Consider the following 17,844-nt stretch of genomic DNA (forward strand, 5'->3'; position numbering starts at 1 on the left):
TTTAATCTTCAGAAAAACCTATGTATGGTTAATCTTACAGCAAACTATGTATATGACAGACGACAACTATCATTCTATTCCTTCAACATCCACACTGTCCACGGGATATTCAGTTTTCTACTGCTATCCAGAAACAGTAGGGAAAAAAGGTTGTGATGAATTGGCTTCATTCCTTTATCATTTTATTTTTAATATTTTGGGCCCGAAAGTGAAGAATCTTGAGGTGTTTTGTGATAGATGTGTCGGTCAAAACAAAAACTATACTGTTTTCCAGTTTTCCATTATGTGGTGCATGCTATTCAGGGACTGGATTGCATTAGAGTAACATTTCCAGTTTGCGATCATTTATGTTGCGAAAACCAGCTATAATGGCTGGGGGGATCATCGTGCTAACAACACGATACCTTCATTCTGTTTGGATGATCGTCCACCTCTGCTTCGGCATGTGAGCGTGAGGCCAGCAGCCGGCTGGTCAGTCTGGGCTCTTCATGGGCTGTAGCACCACGGATTATACACAAATAAAGGATACTTAATTACGAAGTGGTGAGTTCCTCCTGCCTGAGAAGCTTTATCAAGGTAATAAATATAACTTTTACTTTTAAACTTTTCTAAAAGCTGATAAGTAGTGATACCAAAAATAGTTCCTTTTATTTCTGACGTGTTACCAATTTCATGGGATAAATTCAAAGATTTGCAACACCTCAAGCAGTTTTGTTGTGCAGATCGTTGCTTACGAGATTATACAAGCTGGCGCATAGAGCTTGAAAAACGAGTCTGAAGTGGTTCCCTCGTAATGCCAATTCCGCCGCTCGGAGCGCTGTTCTGCCCTATATATTCATAGCAGAACACTTAAAAGACATTGACATTTGGGACATTTAAAAGACTCATCATTGCTTATTAAATGCTTCGTACAATATTTTATGGACAATAGACGTAATTTGCAAACTTCTACTTCTCAATTATATTACAATAAAAGGCTGTCATTCTTGATATTAAAACATATTACATATAAACTGAGGGACTGTCTGCTCTGTACTTCAGTTCATACACCAAACATTTCCGGAAATAAATTAATTTGACATCTTACATATACGCACTATAGCCTACCCTTTTCACCTAATATTATTAATATTGTTATTAAATAAGATATTGCAACTAATTAAGGTACTGCATTATCTTTAATTTCCTTGAATTCATAATTACGCATTTGCAAGAAGGCCTAACTTTTCCCTCTCTTTTTAAAAAAAAATACGGACGTCACAATAACTGAGAAGTATAATTTTTGCTTGATTTTATCTTGCAGTGGTGAAAACATTTCTATAGGCCTACTGATTAATCTATTGAGCATAGTAATAGTAAACGCTGTAGTATTTTAGTGCGTGTACGCCTACTTAGCTCTTGTAAAACGAAATTTTCACTTTCACTTTCAACGGAACACTCACTTATATTTAGTTCTTGTATCTTGCAGTAAATTATCCATTTGTGATCATCTTTCCAATATAACCTCCCATTGAAACGACCACTTAAAATCATGAGCTAGAATTTATTATTTTAAAAACATTTCCACGTGCATACTGTTATAATTGTTATGAACCACAATACAAAAGACAACACTGTGAAATTGGATTAATTTACCAAGATCAACATCAATACCGGTAGTATAAAATCACATATAGGCCTAGGCTATATTATTTCATTACTTTATGGTATTAATTAGAAGAATTAATTTTGAAGAATTTACAAATATGCTGAAATAATTTATGACACCTCTTATAGAAATGTAAAAATATGTATGTACATTTTGAAACAATGGGTATAGCACCACTTGAAAATGTTGAGCATTTTAACAGTAACTTGTAAATTGTTCCATCACGTTGTCTATAGTGTTCATTTATTGTAGCACTTTTAGAACGAACGTGGTTCACATACATAAGAAGAAATGACGATGGAATGAGTCGAACACATACAGTTTTCTTTAATTTTTAGCAAATGATGAAGTTGAATATATACTGTTACTTCATATCCTAACATAAGTAGAGTTGCCACCATAGATGTAACACCTGAAATGAATATAAAATAAATTAATGTATTGGTAATGATACAAGAATAAAAAGAAATTAGGCTAGACATAACCTCACAAAATTACAAACACATGCTAAAACAAAAAAAAAAAAAAAAAAAAAAACTTTACGTATCCGTATATAATAAAACTAGATATTCCAGATATAATTTGTTTCACACGATAACCACCTCAGCCTATTTCGGCAGCAGCCATTATTAGTTACAGTTTGAGGTGCATTACCTAATCTCATACTAACCTTGTTAAGTTCTCTAACCTAATTCACTGATAATTACGTAACAATACACAGGTCTAAAATACAGACAAATACACATTAATTACCTAATAAGTACAGCATGAAGATAATTCATTACTTTTGTCGGTATTTTCTAAAAGGGAAAGGGAAAACAGTAACAACATTATCTTCAATGTTTACATCACGTCGTTCACATTTTCATTAGGCCTATATCAGTAATGCTTGGTAAGTGAAACAATGCATGAAATTATTTTACATTTCGGGTCACATCATTCGAGAGTCGGAAAATGCAATTCGCCACTTTTAACATAGCATTGCTTGTTATATGAGAGAACTTTGACATTTACCTTAACCTATAAAGATATGACCTGTTGGTACAGAGTTCTTCACATAGCAAAACACAGACAATTTTCGAATATAACTTAGCTGAACAAACTTCAAATAACACTGTAATATGCTTGGCATATTTATAATATTCATACTCAATCAGTAATGCACAATTAATCGAACAATTTTCACGATGCACAATGCTTTGTAATGGTACTATTCATCATTTCATAGGGCAGAGAGGCGAGCCTAGCGGCAGAAATTGTCATGACTCACAGAGACCTACTCTCGATCGTGCTATGCGCCAGCTTGTGTAATACCGTAAGCAACGGTGCAGATGCAAGAAAATATTACAACAAACTCCCTCACAAAGATTCTTCAATGTGAACTAAAATAGAGTAAACTGATCTTTGCATGATTACTGACATTCCTCCTTTTTGTTATTTATTCTTTGCATTAATGGTTGACATTCCTCCTTTTTTCATTTATTGTTTGTATTTATTGCTGAAAATTTATTCTGGTAACAAGGATTGGTTAGCAAGAGCCACAGTTTACTACATATCATTTCTGTAATATGTGTTGAGTTGTGTAAAAAAGAAATACTCGAGTTATATTTGCTCAATGTCCTGTAATATGGTTTCAAAATTTAAATTTCATACATATATATATATATATATATACACCATATATACTTCGTTACCAAATTTTATACTATACAAACATATAAAGTCATATAAATATCAGTCAACACTCAATTTCCACATGTTCATCTAATGATCGATCTAGTGTCAAAATTATGCATGAACACGCTTGAAATATTTTAATGTAAATCAAAAATCTTTTATGCTTGTAGAACTCGAAAATTTATTATATAAAACATAAAACGTGGGTTTTAAATCTTAGAAACCATATGCTAGTAAGATCTTCACTGCTCTGAGACAGTAATTTCCATGTTTTACATGAATATAATCTACAATAAGAAATTGTGTACCAATGTATCTGATGATAGCTTCAATGATAGAAAGTACTAAATCCCAGGCTGGATCCTGAAGTTCCAGGCCATATTTGTTAACCAGGCGCTGAATACTCAACATAACTTCATATGTTACAACTGAATGATTGCTTTCCAGGGCCTGTAAATAGACGTAGAATTATTTACAATAAAGTGTTTCCTTGTAAAGGACAGAAACATACAATGTTGAGGGCTATGATTTTGGAATATACTATTCATTATTTGGATCAAAATTGAACGCCTGAAAAATTCTTTCATATACATAAATGAGTTAAAAATTTACAAATTTCAAGTACATTCTTCTACATTTAATAACAAATTCAGAGTCAAGTAAAATAACTTCACTTTGATAACATAAACAAAATCATATTGTGACTCAGCTGTTGTATCACTCAGGATTGAAAGTGTGGAAAGAGAAAAATAATATCCATGAACAAAGGAATAAAGTTTAATGACCAGATGGTGGTTTAAAAATTCATTTACAAGTAAACGCAGGGAAAAAAATTGCTTAAACAGTTCTCCCTCTACAATTATTATAAATATTTTCGCCATATATGACAGAACAAGAGAAGTGAGCTTGAAGCAGAGAGAACTTTATTGTTCTCTAATGCTTGTAGATACTGTAGGTATCATTAGCATCACAGCAACCAAAACATAGCATATTCTTGATTACGTTGTTTATACATACATATCATATTCTGAAACAAGAGTGCTGTTTGTTTAGAATCCTGGCAACATCCAGATACACAATTATAAAAAAAGCCATATTAATTAATGGTGCTTACTTATTGGTATTGGTCCTCCTTTCTGTCCTATTGCACCACAAGAAGTTCTTGGCTCTTTGGATAGGATACATGCTTTCCATCTAAGTGGTCTATGATTCGATTTCTCACATGGACAATAGGGAAGATTTAACTTCTGTTCATAAGACTGAGTGTTTGTTCCTTATCATGTGCTGTCCTATGTTGTGTCAGCAGTGATCCTGTGCTGTGCTGACCACACTATTAGGGAGGCCCGCAATGTGAGCTTTTTTTTTTAAATGTTGATCAAAAAGATATGCCCTTCCCATTTGATTGTAAGTTGGAATTAAAAAGAGAAGGTAAAAGAGACGAAGAAGGAAAGAAAATAATAAACTCTTTCCAAGATGTATGAATTAAAGTAGTATTTTATTTTCGGAATATGTATGGTAAGACTTTCCTGTGTTAAGCAATGAAAGAGTAATGGAACAGAGAAAAATTCTCTCCGGCGCCGGGATTGAACCCGGGTTTTCAGCTCTATGTGCTGACGCTTTATCCACTAAGCCACACCGGATTCCACCCCGGCGTCAGAAGAATCGTCTCAGTTTTAAGTTCCAACTCTTGGGTTCCCTCTAGTGGCCGCCCTCTGCACTACGTCATAGATATCTATGAACCTAGGACCGAAGTCCACACATGTGCTGAGGTGCACTCGTAATGAGTGACTAGTTGGCCGGGATCCGACGGAATAAGCGCCGTCTTGAATCACGAAGTGATTTACGCATATCATATATATTATTATAATGTATCGAAGTACATATGATATCTGCATGGAAATATATATACTTCGGTACATTATAATAATATTCCTGTGTTAAATTTCAACGTACCTTGTTTACATGTTTCGACCTATTTATGGGTCATCTTCAGAACTGGTCGTTGTTGGTCTTGGCACCATTTGTTCTGTTTCCTGTGAGGGTGTGTTCCTGTGGTATAGTGTAGAGTCAAAGAGTGTGTGTGTATTTTATTGTTTTAAATAAACGTGTTTTATGTTATATATGTCGAACATGGAGTAAGGTCACTAAGGGAAAATACTGAAGGAAAAAGATTCGATCTGGTGCTTTGGATTAAGCTTCGGCGTAGCTCAGTGATTAAAGTCCCCAGTGTATAGAACTGGTGGTCCCAGGTTCGATTCCCGGTGCCGGAGCGAATGTAAAATAATGCAGACCCAAGATCTGACCAGGAAACAGAGTGATCAGTTATCACTTTGGATAAGCAGGAGGGGTTGGGGAGTCTACTGTTTTCCCAGAGTTTACATTCAGCTCTTTTGTTATGTTTTAAACCCTCGACCACATTTCTAAAGACAACCTTGTCTTTCTTAGCAAAGGCAGAGATATGATTTCTAGAAGATGGGAGAATTTTCTACGAAGGATTGTTTGCTACCTGTTAGGGCGGCTTCCTTATCAAGAGGGTGTGGGAATGCAAGATAGGTTAGTGAGTTGTGGTGCGATGAATGCTGCAGATACGTAGTTAAATGAAACTTCAAGATGTGCCAAGCTTGGTAATCAGTGATAGGTTTACAATACTGTACTATGAAGTTGAAATTCATGATATTTATTTCACTTACACGAAGAAATGAAGGTAAGACAGACGATGGGGTGCATTTTAATGTTGCAACTCTCTTTGTGCCCCATAACCCCATATTGACGTGGAAAACAGCTCCTCTTAACAAATAAACATCTTGAACAGCTCCTGGATCTTGAAGAATCTTACACATTGTGTACAAAGCAGAGTGACCCATGTGGGTTCCCAATAAGTCACGCATCACCTGAAATACAGTGTAAGAGTATTCAATCCTGAATATAGGTAAAGACGGGAGTTACGGTAACTTTTAAAATTAAATACACAAAATTTTCACTAGTAATAACACATGACTGCAATAAAAAATACACAATTAATTCCCTTTGATATAATCTCGTAAATAGAACAGGGTACGAAGAATAAGAATAATAAGAAGAAGAAGACTTGAATTCTTGAACTTAAAATTGACTATTATTTTTTTTTTAGTGACGAACTATCAAATTAAATATAGCATTTACAGCTAATAAATTAAAATCTAGCACATGCAAAGTTTTATAGCATCTAAAAATGCCTTTTGCTATTTTAAAGAATATTAATAATTCTGGATATGAGGGACAAAGAAAGACTGAAATAAATGAGAAGCATTTAATGTAACAAGAATATTGACACTATAGACTGAGAACATGAAATTTATATGGAAAAAAAAAAAAATATATATATATATATATAGTGATAAATCATAACTGTCCGAATATTTTTTTAACAATAGAGAATTGAACAATGTTGTCTTTACAGATAATACACAATTATATTTTTTATCTTTTTTCTTCATTCTTGGATACACTTCTTTTAACCACTTCCCATATTATCCCAAGTTAACTCGGGTTGCTAACATGTGTCAAAATTTATTAACCCGAGTTAACTCGTTTGGGTCCCATTGTCTACTTCATAGTGATTTTTAAGTATGTGAGAAAATTAGTGATGTACAGTGATTCTGCAATATTAAATGACCTCTTTACGAAAATAAAAAAAAATATGACACTTTTTTTCACAAAACTGGTAAAATAAATAGTAAGGGAAGAGGTTAACACTTATATGATCAATAATCACTGAGGAACATTATGAACAAGTAATAACTACTTCACTGTGTTAATATTGTAAATTTGGTGGTAAATTACCTGATTGAGTGAATTCACTAGGATTCAGAGGATGACGCAAAACCACATCGAAAATAGTCAATCAGGTAATTTAGCATCAAATTTATAATTATTAACACAGTAAAGTACACTAGTTATTACTTGTTCATAATATTCATCAGTAAATTTTTTTAACTGTATTGCTATTAGCAGAGAAAAAATTTAGAACTCTGTGCTGTAGAATTAGAATTAAAATCTAGTATTCTTCAAGTCATAGGTTTATACAGGTCACACTTTGGAGATTTCAAACATTTTCTTAATATATTAGAAAATGTACTACAACACATACATGAATAAAAAAAAAACACGAATACATGTTTTGCAGAGATTTAAATATTGACTATCCTACTGAGAATATTAGAAAGTAAGAATTTAATATGTTACTAGCAATGATGCCATGCATGAGTTGACAACAGAAGTGCTATGTTTTGAATGTTGCCTGGCTATACTAGATTCAGTTCCAATAACTTTTATACACAACAATTTATGCTAAAACTAAAAAAGTTACGAGTAATATTCCACATTTTTTTACACGCTATGTGCTTACCTTCCAGCTGCTCTGACAATATGCCTCTACATTAACAGTGCGACAGAGTGCACTGATAAATATATGGAGTGAATCAGATGGTAAGTTACTATAACAGACAACTGTATCCAACACTTCAAGACATGTCAACACTACTTGCTCTGAATTACTCCAACAGCATAAGAAACAAGTGTTCCTGCAATCAAGTTAACGTCTTTCAACACACAAAATTTCAATACTGTATGAGGAAAAGGTATTCATGTTCTTCTCCACTACACATATAATTGAAGAGGTGAATTCCAAATTGGCCTAAGTCCAAATGACGAAAATTGATAAAATAAATGTGATGCCCTTAGTGCCTGCATATGTTTTTTACAAACGGATTTAAGTCAAGATTTAGAAGAGTCTGTTAAATAAACAAACAGTTATACATGGATTTGAAAAGAATAAATTAAAACGTGAATAAAACAAGTTAAAACCTTAAAAAAGGACTTAGGACTCTTTGGAATCCATCTCTTCAATTTTGAGTGGTTCTGAATCAACTTTCATTTTTTTTAATATAGACTTATACATATTACATCTTGGTGAGAATTAACAGTTTTCACACTCCACCTATCTGTAATTTATTAACACTATCATGACGTCATTAATTGCAGGGGCAATCAGAATCGAGATCCTTGTACTATTGTAGTAAGTAGAGAAGCTATTCAAAAGCAGATAACATGAACCCTAACATTATGGTGAAACAATGTCTTCTCGTTTGAGATTTAATATTACTAACGATATTTACCTTCTTATTTATTTATTTTGGTGTAATTAAGCCCATCAGGCCTTCTCTTCAACAGCACCAGAAATACAAACACAATAGTAGAAATAAAAAGAAAAATCACAATATAAACAAAGTAAAGTCACACAAAAATATACACAGGTTGCAGTCACACAAACTTTAAATGAGTTGTTAAACATCATAATTAATTATATTCTAACTAATGAACGAACATAAACAAGAAATTTGCAATTTTAATCTAGAGAGAAAAAAACAAATAAACACTACTGTGCTCCAACCACAAGAAAGTCTTTGCGGAATGAAACGCAGCGGGGTAATGCTGTGAATGAATGTTGATGTCATAAGATCACACACGTGGGTACTCATATATCTATTGCCTCGCTCTCACAGCACAAACAATAACATTGTTACACACATATTTATACTACCCTAGTTACAAAATTAAATCACTGTTAATCTCCTGGTCTTTTAATCCCTCCATATAGGAAATAACATAGAGAGCGCATGGTTTTTAAACTGACGTTAAACGATAATATTATCTATCTACTTCACTCCAATAGATGACGCAATAGTAAGCACATTCCTTTCACGGTTGATCTCCTGGTTGGAGAACAGTAAACACTTCTAACAATAGCTAAAAAGCATTAAATAAGACAAAATTTTCCAATTTAATTTTGAATTGTGATAAAGTCCGGCAGTCCCTGACATCATTAAGTACGAATTCCAGAGGCGAGGTATTCCTACAGTATAAGGAGGTATTAGCTGCTAATCCCTGCGAAGACAGCTCAAAATGGACACTTAATACAACAAAATGTACTAGAAGGTACACAAAAGAACTGTGAAAGAGAATGTCAAACATAAGCTTCAGTTATGAAAAAAAAGGGAGATAGAGTGAATATTTGCAAGTAAGTAGAGCTCGTATAACTATTTTTAAGTGTATTGCTTTATGTAATCAATAATAAATTTCATTACTAGGGATTGGAAAAAGTTAGTCCTGGTTACTGATTGTGATATTAATTATTTAAAATTTGTTCTTGTTGTATTAGCAGGTGCAGAGCATACTTTTTCTATGTATAAAACATTGTTACCAGATAACAGAAAGAGTTTTTCTTCACAATTTTAAGAATGGTTATGTTTGTTTATTGTAACTTATTATTACATAAGTAAATAAGTAAACTAACAATAATTATTACTTCATCACTAGTTTAAAAATGTAACTTCAATTTGTACAGCTAACCAAAACTAGAAAATAAAACGTACTTAATAATCTAATTCCACGTAATTAGTAATTTATTTTGAAACAACTGTACTGCTGCCAACATCAGACCATCTATAGTTTTTTATGTCTAAATGTAAGAACCCATTTTAGGTCCAGCCCTCAAAAAGTCAAGTCAAGCTATAACTTTTTATGCCATTTCTCACCATGCAGATACATACCGGTACATACTTACAAATGGCTTTTAAGGAACCTGGAGGTTCGTTGCTGCCCTCACATAAGTCCGTCATCAGTCCCTATCCTGAGCAAGATTAATCTAGTTCCTAGCAACATATCCCCTCCCCCCTTCAAATTCACTTTAATATTATCCCCCACATATATGTCTCAGCCTCCCCAAAGGTCAGGTCTTCCAACTAACACTATATATGTATTTCTGAATTCACCCATATGTGCTACATGCCCTGCCCAACTCAAATGTCTGGATTTAATATTCTTAATTATATCTGGTGAAGAATACAATTCTCGCATTTGGAATTCACTTAACAAAAATCAGTTTAAAAATACCTTTGTATGCTACGATCCTTAATTTTAATGGTAGTTGGTAGACTTAAAGCACCCACCAGTTTCTTCAGATCATCTTTCACAAATCTAAAATTAAGTACACAAAAATACTGTCTAGACTGAAATGAGAAAATGTAGCTGATAGTCTTTGGGGTGTTGTTCTTTATTCTGCAAGCACTTGTACCTAGAAAATGTCTTCTACACCTTCTAAATCTCCACATAGTAATAATTTCTGCAATTTCTTGCATTTTCTTATTAGAGAAAAATGTATACAATGGCGATGACTTAAAAACAACAATAAACGAAATAGTGAGAGAAAAAAATTGGTGCAACAAACAAATTTACCGAACACACAAATGTTAGTGCAAACACTCTTATTTTGGTACAATACATTAATATACCGGTATATTAACAATATGTCACTACTAATGTGAATATAGTGTTCACAAATTACAGATTGGTGGGAGTGCAAAAACTCTCATGCGTAATATATTATGAAAGACGAAAAATTTGGTGGAATATCACCCACATTAGCATGTTAATAACATTATTATGATTGTTTTTGAGGAAAGTGTTAATAGTAATATGCGTTACAAGAGTGGTATGTTGAAGTTTTCATGTTCGAGGAAAAGTTTGAAAAAGAGAAACGTAGTTGAGCTTTTTTAATTTCTGAGAATTGAAAGAAAACATACCGCTCGTGTATCGTACATTATTTTGTGCGAAGATCGTTTATTACATACCTGAAAGAGGAATTTCTAATTAGTTGCAATGAAATCTCCATCTTGGTTTCTGTTCAATGACGGCAAATTTGCAAAACAAAAATATCTATCTTCAACATTGTTGCTTTAAAATGTTTTCTGTGTTTACTATACTCCAGCAGGCCGTGATATAAGTCTGTCTTTTTTTTCCCCAGTCTATGATGAGTCTGGAATCTTGTTGATTTTTTCATGGCTTCCTTAATGTTACTTGCATCACGAATGCAGTAACTTTAGTGGAGTTGTAGAGTTTACTTAATTTTTGCAAATATTTAAAAACAATAATTAACAGTGCAATTTAGGTGAAATTGCAGTGGTAAGTTTCCAATTTATAATTATTACTATATTGAATGTCTCTAAAAATAATATGTTAAAACCCTAAAGCAGTAAAATCAATATGTCACTTAAGCAGTAAGAAGAGGGAAATTGTTATGTGTGTTAGGTTGGGAATACTGAATGTGGAATTTTAGACTTTCCGCGGATTGGTTTTGTGCGCAAACCAAGCAAATACACACGATCTCGCACAAAATATTTTGCATACTCTGGACACAGATACACTGTCTTTCTGTACATTTTAAAAAACTTAAGACACAGCTGACTGTTCCATTTACTAGGCATAAATGAAAACTTTGGTCCATCCAGGAAACTTAATATTTTTCATATTCCATCCCCATTACCAGCCTTAAAGTAATAGTCGTAGTAATTTATTTAACAATGTTTTTAACTCCAGAAGCATTGAAATTCACTGTGGTCGAGAAATGGCTGGCTAATGGTACCTCTAACAGGTTTTTTTATGTGCAGTTAATCTATGACATAGGACCCACTGCTTTACTTCTCTCCTGTAACAAGCCATGTTACGAATTTTATCATTGTCTAAATAATGTGTTTCTAACACTCTTAAAGGAGCAGTTCCTGTTAGAAAGAGGATGATATTAAATGAAAGAAGATGAGAAATTAACGAACACGTATTTTTTTGTTTTAGCCTACTCTGCTCCATTCTTGAAATATTGCAATAATAGCCATGCAGCATAGCTGAACTGTCATATCACATACAGTAACTGTGGAATGCTGTTAGCCTACCCTAATAGTAGGGTGAGTGGATGGTATGTTTGAAATAAAATTAGAATGAAATGCCTCCTTAGTGTTGTGTTTATAAATGTAATTCTTTAGAAGGTAAGAGTACTGATTGAAGGTTGTCATTCCATGTCTTCCATAACCGTGAAAAGTCCCCCAAAAGATACAAGTTGTGGGTACAGAAAATAAACAGAAAACACTTTATTCCTTCAAAATGTAGTTTTGTATGCTCAAAACATTTTTAAGAAAGTGATTTTGAAGAATCATCACTCATAAAGGAAAAGTTAATGCCATGTTATAAAGGAAAGAGACTGCTTAAAAGGAGTGCATACCCTAAACTTTATTTAAAATGAGAATCACGAGAATCACAAAGCAAATGTTCTTCTGTTTCTAAGTATCAACGAAAGAAAATGGTTGAAGATGCTATTGCAAGCAAAACTACAGTCATCCAAGAAAGCATGGAATGTGAAAACTCGAGCCAGTCTGTGTGTGGTTCATATCTCTGCAGTCACAGTTAATGATAAAGATGTGCAATGTGAACTTAGAAAAGAAATTTTGCGTGAAGTTGATAGAGATAGTGATTCTGAAGCTGGCTCTTGTGATTTAGACTCATCCTTTGGAATTTCTGATGACAGTAATTCTTCAAATGAAGGTGAAACTAAGAATGAAGAATACAATAAAGCTGGTGAAACAGAAACAATGGTTTTAAGTATATTTTGTGTTTTAGCAGTGTTTACAAGTATTATTTCGCTTTTGCAATGTGTGTCATGCTCATCTAGTTTGTGTTACAAAATCGACTTTCGGTTCTTTTCTACGAAATGTCAAAACAACCACAACTACCAGTGGGATTCACAACCTAAGAATAAACAAACTCGCACTGGAGCCATACAATATCATCAGCTCTTTATCTCTGTGGTATTGGCTTCGAGACTATTCAGAATGTCTGTACAACACTCAAATTGTGCTTAATAGGAAAGACTAAATTTTATTCCCTAATAAAAAAAATTATCAACTATTTTTAAATGAAATGAAACAAACTAAAAATTTCTGTCATAACAGTGCCTTAAGAATCGTACCACAATGTGAGTCTCAAATACACAACAAAAAGAAAACAGTTCTCTTACAAAGGAATGGTGGCAAGAATCATGTCTGTTATTGATCACAATAATAGTGTGAATTGTGAACTAGAGTAAAACTGCAATTTCCTAAATCTACAAGTCAATGTATTCAGAAAAAATATATGAAACTAAAAGTAATACCTGAAGAAAAACATTATTGAAGTTGCCAATGACCACGACCTATCAACATTTGAGAATCCCTATTTATGCGAAATTTCTCAGAATGTTGCACCAGTGCCACGTCCTTTGCAATGAACTATATTGGTGAATGATTTTAAAATTTTATTTATTCAAATTATAGAGTATTTTAAGTTAAAAAACATAAATATTTGATTAAATAAAAATCTTTCAGTCAAAGTAAGTAAAACCTCCTGCTGCACTCAGTTTAAAGCTTGTGTAAACTTAATTTACTTCAGGAAAAGCATGTCGTATTTTTTTTTAACAATACATGCGGGTATAACTTTTCTTACATTTTTACCTAGTGTAGCCATGAATTTACCCAGTATATAAATTGTTTGTGAGCAATAGGCCTCCAAGTGCCATTGTTCATTTTCCTTAGTTTTTCTTCCGACACTACATCAATAATATGCACAATAATAAATGCCCGGCAGTATTTAATGTGTCTAAATTCAAAACTACACTTTCTAAATTCTCATGCTGATACACTTGGTGCTTCCCATCCCTTTGTTTATAATCTCGCTTTCTCTACAGCAGACACATTCTATATTATTATATTATTATGATGTACTTTGGTACATCATAATAATACATGATATGTGAATAATCACTTTGTGATTTAAGATGGCACTTATTCCATTGGATCCTGGCCACTCAGTCACTCATAAAGAGTGCACCTCTGCACATATGCGGACATTGTCCCACTGTCATATATCTACGACGCAGTGCATGAAGGTAGGCCACTAGAGGGAACCCAAGAGGTGAAACTTAAACTGAGAGGATTCAGTCCGACATCGGGATGGGAATCTGGTGTGGCTTAGTGGATAGAGCATCAGCACGTAGAGCTGAAAACCCGGGTTCAAATCCCAGTACCGGAGAGAATTATTCTCCATTCCACTCATCTTTCATCATATGATGACGCAGAATATCTGCACGGAAATATCATATGTACTTCGGTACATCATAATAATATATGATATGCGAATAATCAATTTTTCTCCGTTCCACTCATCTTTCATCATAAGACACATTCTAGTTCACTGGGCATGTATTCACAAAAACCAAAAATACACCCATTTAAATTGAAGGGTTCAGAGCCATAGTGGGCCAAGCGCCATTTATTAAAAATGGAGAAAGCTGGAGTTAAAGTTAAGTGAATACCATAGTTTAATGAAGACTGACATATCATTTATTTTTAATGTGTCTACTTTATACTACTTGCTATATGTTTCCATTGAATTGTGGTAATAACTTCATTTTAACCCTTGTTTTCTACGGTTTTAGTAAATGGCGCTTGACCCACTATGGTTCTGAACTCTTCAATTAAATGTTCTTTTACTTAGTTCATAAGATCCAACTTCCAATTAATTACTTTCACTAGCAGTCAGTTCAAAATGATGTTTAAAATCTGAGCACATAATATTTAGATTCAGAACAAATTTAATATACTCAATAAATTACAGTAATTTGTTAGTATGTGTGAGTAACAAACTAGTGCAGCAAAGAATAAGTTGCATCCACAGCACGTCAATGTATCAGCTATTACTGCATGTGACATCACACACCACTTCAACAAACAGCTGTTACAGTGAAACCACTACTCTGATTTGAATGGAACGAAAACTGATGGACATAGAATAGCTTCCATTACTGCTTCCGATATTCAGCTAAAAACCGATTATGAACCCGAACTTCTCCTTTAAATTATCATCACCTACATACGACTATTACTAATTACAAAATACAACAAAGAACTAGCCTAGACTGGCTAATACATCAACAATAAAGAAGGAAAAAAAATGCAATGCATGTTACATGCACTCATTATTTCATACCTATCTATATCTATGTAACAGATTGCACTGATTCAACTTAAGCGGACTGCATCATCCTTTTCATTGAATTTTTTAATATAGAATCTCTATTCATGCAAAACTGTCAAAACATTAATTCCATTACTTCCATCAGTTTATCTCAATAAAATTACAAGATATTTTTCAGTGGTGACTAATGAAGGAGTCTCAGTAGTGTCATTCATTCTGTATGTTGAGTGTACTCATCAAAGGTGAAGTGTCAATTCAAATAAGTAAGTTAAGAATTAGTTTTCACTGTGCATTATTTAATATTCCAAAATACCGTTTTTACTCAGAATTTTTATTTTTCATAACTGAGCCACTCCAGGACAGAACTTCTCAAGCCACCACTAGTATATGTTGTAGCATCATCATTTGGTGTGTCATGTATTGGACAGTTCACAGAATACAATAAAGGATACTCACTGGACAAGACCTGATATAACATCCTCATCAACATATGCTGCATTGAATTTAATTACATTAACAAGCATGGAGAGAAATTCCTTGGTACGAGCAACTCCAGTCACAGCTGGCATCCAATAAAGTAGGAAAGGTCCCACCTCTTCCTCGAAATACAAAATATCTTTACCATTTTCTGTTAAACTTTGTAGGAGTTCGAACCTGAAAAGACGAACACAGCAATTTCTCATACTTGTCTCATAGGTAAATGTTGACTATATTTTTAAACAAACATAGGTAAAATAACAATAATATATATATATATATATATATATATATATATATATATATATATATATATATATATATTAGTGTTATGGGATTTAATCAATTAATCAATCAATTTCTATTGTAAGATTAATCGATCAAAAATATTTAATCGAATAATCGAGTCGATTAAAATTAATCAGTTGTACTTGATATTAATTATTATTTTGTTAATGCAAACTCAGAGTAAAAATTCCGACAATATTAGTTTCTCAGAAATTGCTTACTTCAAACATGATAATACCACAGTCTAGTATACAGTACACAGTCACGAAGCTTGAGTTGTTGAGGGTACTAGAAACAATAGACTGTGCCGATACTATTTCGCATTGTCTGTGATGAAGCGATAGTAGCAATCCTAATGGTTAGCAACTATCTATGGACGCATATTCCCTACATATTGAGCTTCGTGACTGTATATACTAGACTGTGATAATGCCGTTATTTTGTAACTGCAAAGCAGGTACCAGGTAGCATAGGCCAAATCTTTGCACAAACACTTCAGAAAGAGATTAACATATGAAGACAGTGACCTGATCTACCCTTATTGAAAGCTGAAACATAATGCGAAACCCTTATTAAGTCCGTCAACTCGTCTTCCTAGCATATGAAACACATACTTTTCTGGAATTCGCCCTCCTTATCCCTTAGCCATGGCTATACTGTGTGCAAGTGAGTAACTATCTTCTTCTCTTTCTAAAATGTTGTAACTCGATTACAATAGGGGCCAGTCTGCTGTTCTGTTGCAGTTTCTTTACTGAGTTTCTAGATGAAGCTTGTGTGTTCAGTTTGCTAAAGAAAAAAAAAACAGATTTCTGTGGTCTATGAAAAAAGTGAAAACTTCATTATGTCATAGAATTTGAGAAGTAAACTCAGTGAAACATTTGGATTTAAATTGAACGATCATGGAGAAGTGCTTGACAGAAAAAAAAATTCGTGTTTAGTGATGCAGGAAATATTGTTACGAAATGTAGAGTAGCATTTAATTCGGAGCATGTGAATGCACTCACAAGTTAAAAACCATGGATGAAGCAGTATTAACTAGGTGCGTCTTCATACTTTTTAAATTTGTATTTGTCTCAAAAATCCCCGGAGAATTGACACAAATTATAAGCCTAGATAATAAATATGTTAGTAAATAACTAAAATAGTATTGTTTTGTAATACAACAATACAATATATGTATGTATGTGTGTATGTGTATATATATATATATATATATATATATATATATATATATATATACACTGCATTTTATACTTTATACTTTGCTTATCACAAATTAAATTTAACAATAATTGTGTATTATAGTATATTAAAACTTTTTTCAAATCGATCAAAGCTCGATTAATCAAATTCAAATCGTTAATCAATGAAATATTTTGATTGATCAACAGCATTAGTATATATAGCTTATAATAAAATAATATCCTGAATTTACAGGTTGCCGAAAAGACAACATAAACAAAAATACAATAATAACTGAAATAATAACTTAGCATTTAAGTATACATAAAATAAATGTAGAAAAACTACTATATTAATATGAAGTTAGAGATCAAAATAACATTTAAGTGTTACCTCTAAAAATTACTATATAAATTACTTTTTAATACATGCAAGGACCCCCTAATTACAACGATAACAACGTTTTTAATTTTGCTAATGGGTAGTCTGAGACTTATCCAAATTTTCACAGAATAGCATGGTATAGTGTCGTACGCTCCCACAATCAATCCAAACACTTGTATCTCGGTTAACTTGTATTTAGCTTTATAGCGGTCCAACGTAGGCTCATAAATGCTCCTCTTCTCGTTGTTCACTTCCTCAGGTTGACCTTTGTGATGTTCAAATTTGACAGTAGAGTCGAGGATATACACTGT

The 17,844-nt window shown here is 33.0% G+C and overlaps 1 protein-coding gene across 1 annotated transcript in view; it reads right to left on the reverse strand.

Moving 5' to 3' along the window:
- gig (TSC complex subunit tuberin) overlaps positions 1-17,844 on the reverse strand; it is a 133,146-nt gene that overhangs the window by 104,355 nt on the left and 10,947 nt on the right. The window contains exons 4-7 of the mRNA XM_069827254.1: positions 15,659-15,856; positions 7,713-7,887; positions 6,016-6,216; positions 3,634-3,775 (exon numbers count right to left, since the gene is read on the reverse strand). Of these exons, the coding sequence (XP_069683355.1) occupies positions 3,634-3,775; positions 6,016-6,216; positions 7,713-7,887; positions 15,659-15,856 (716 nt within the window). The remainder of the gene's footprint in view (positions 1-3,633; positions 3,776-6,015; positions 6,217-7,712; positions 7,888-15,658; positions 15,857-17,844) is intronic.

Source organism: Periplaneta americana, chromosome 1 (genome assembly GCF_040183065.1).
Source record: "Periplaneta americana isolate PAMFEO1 chromosome 1, P.americana_PAMFEO1_priV1, whole genome shotgun sequence".
NCBI classification, from domain to species: domain Eukaryota; kingdom Metazoa; phylum Arthropoda; class Insecta; order Blattodea; family Blattidae; genus Periplaneta; species Periplaneta americana.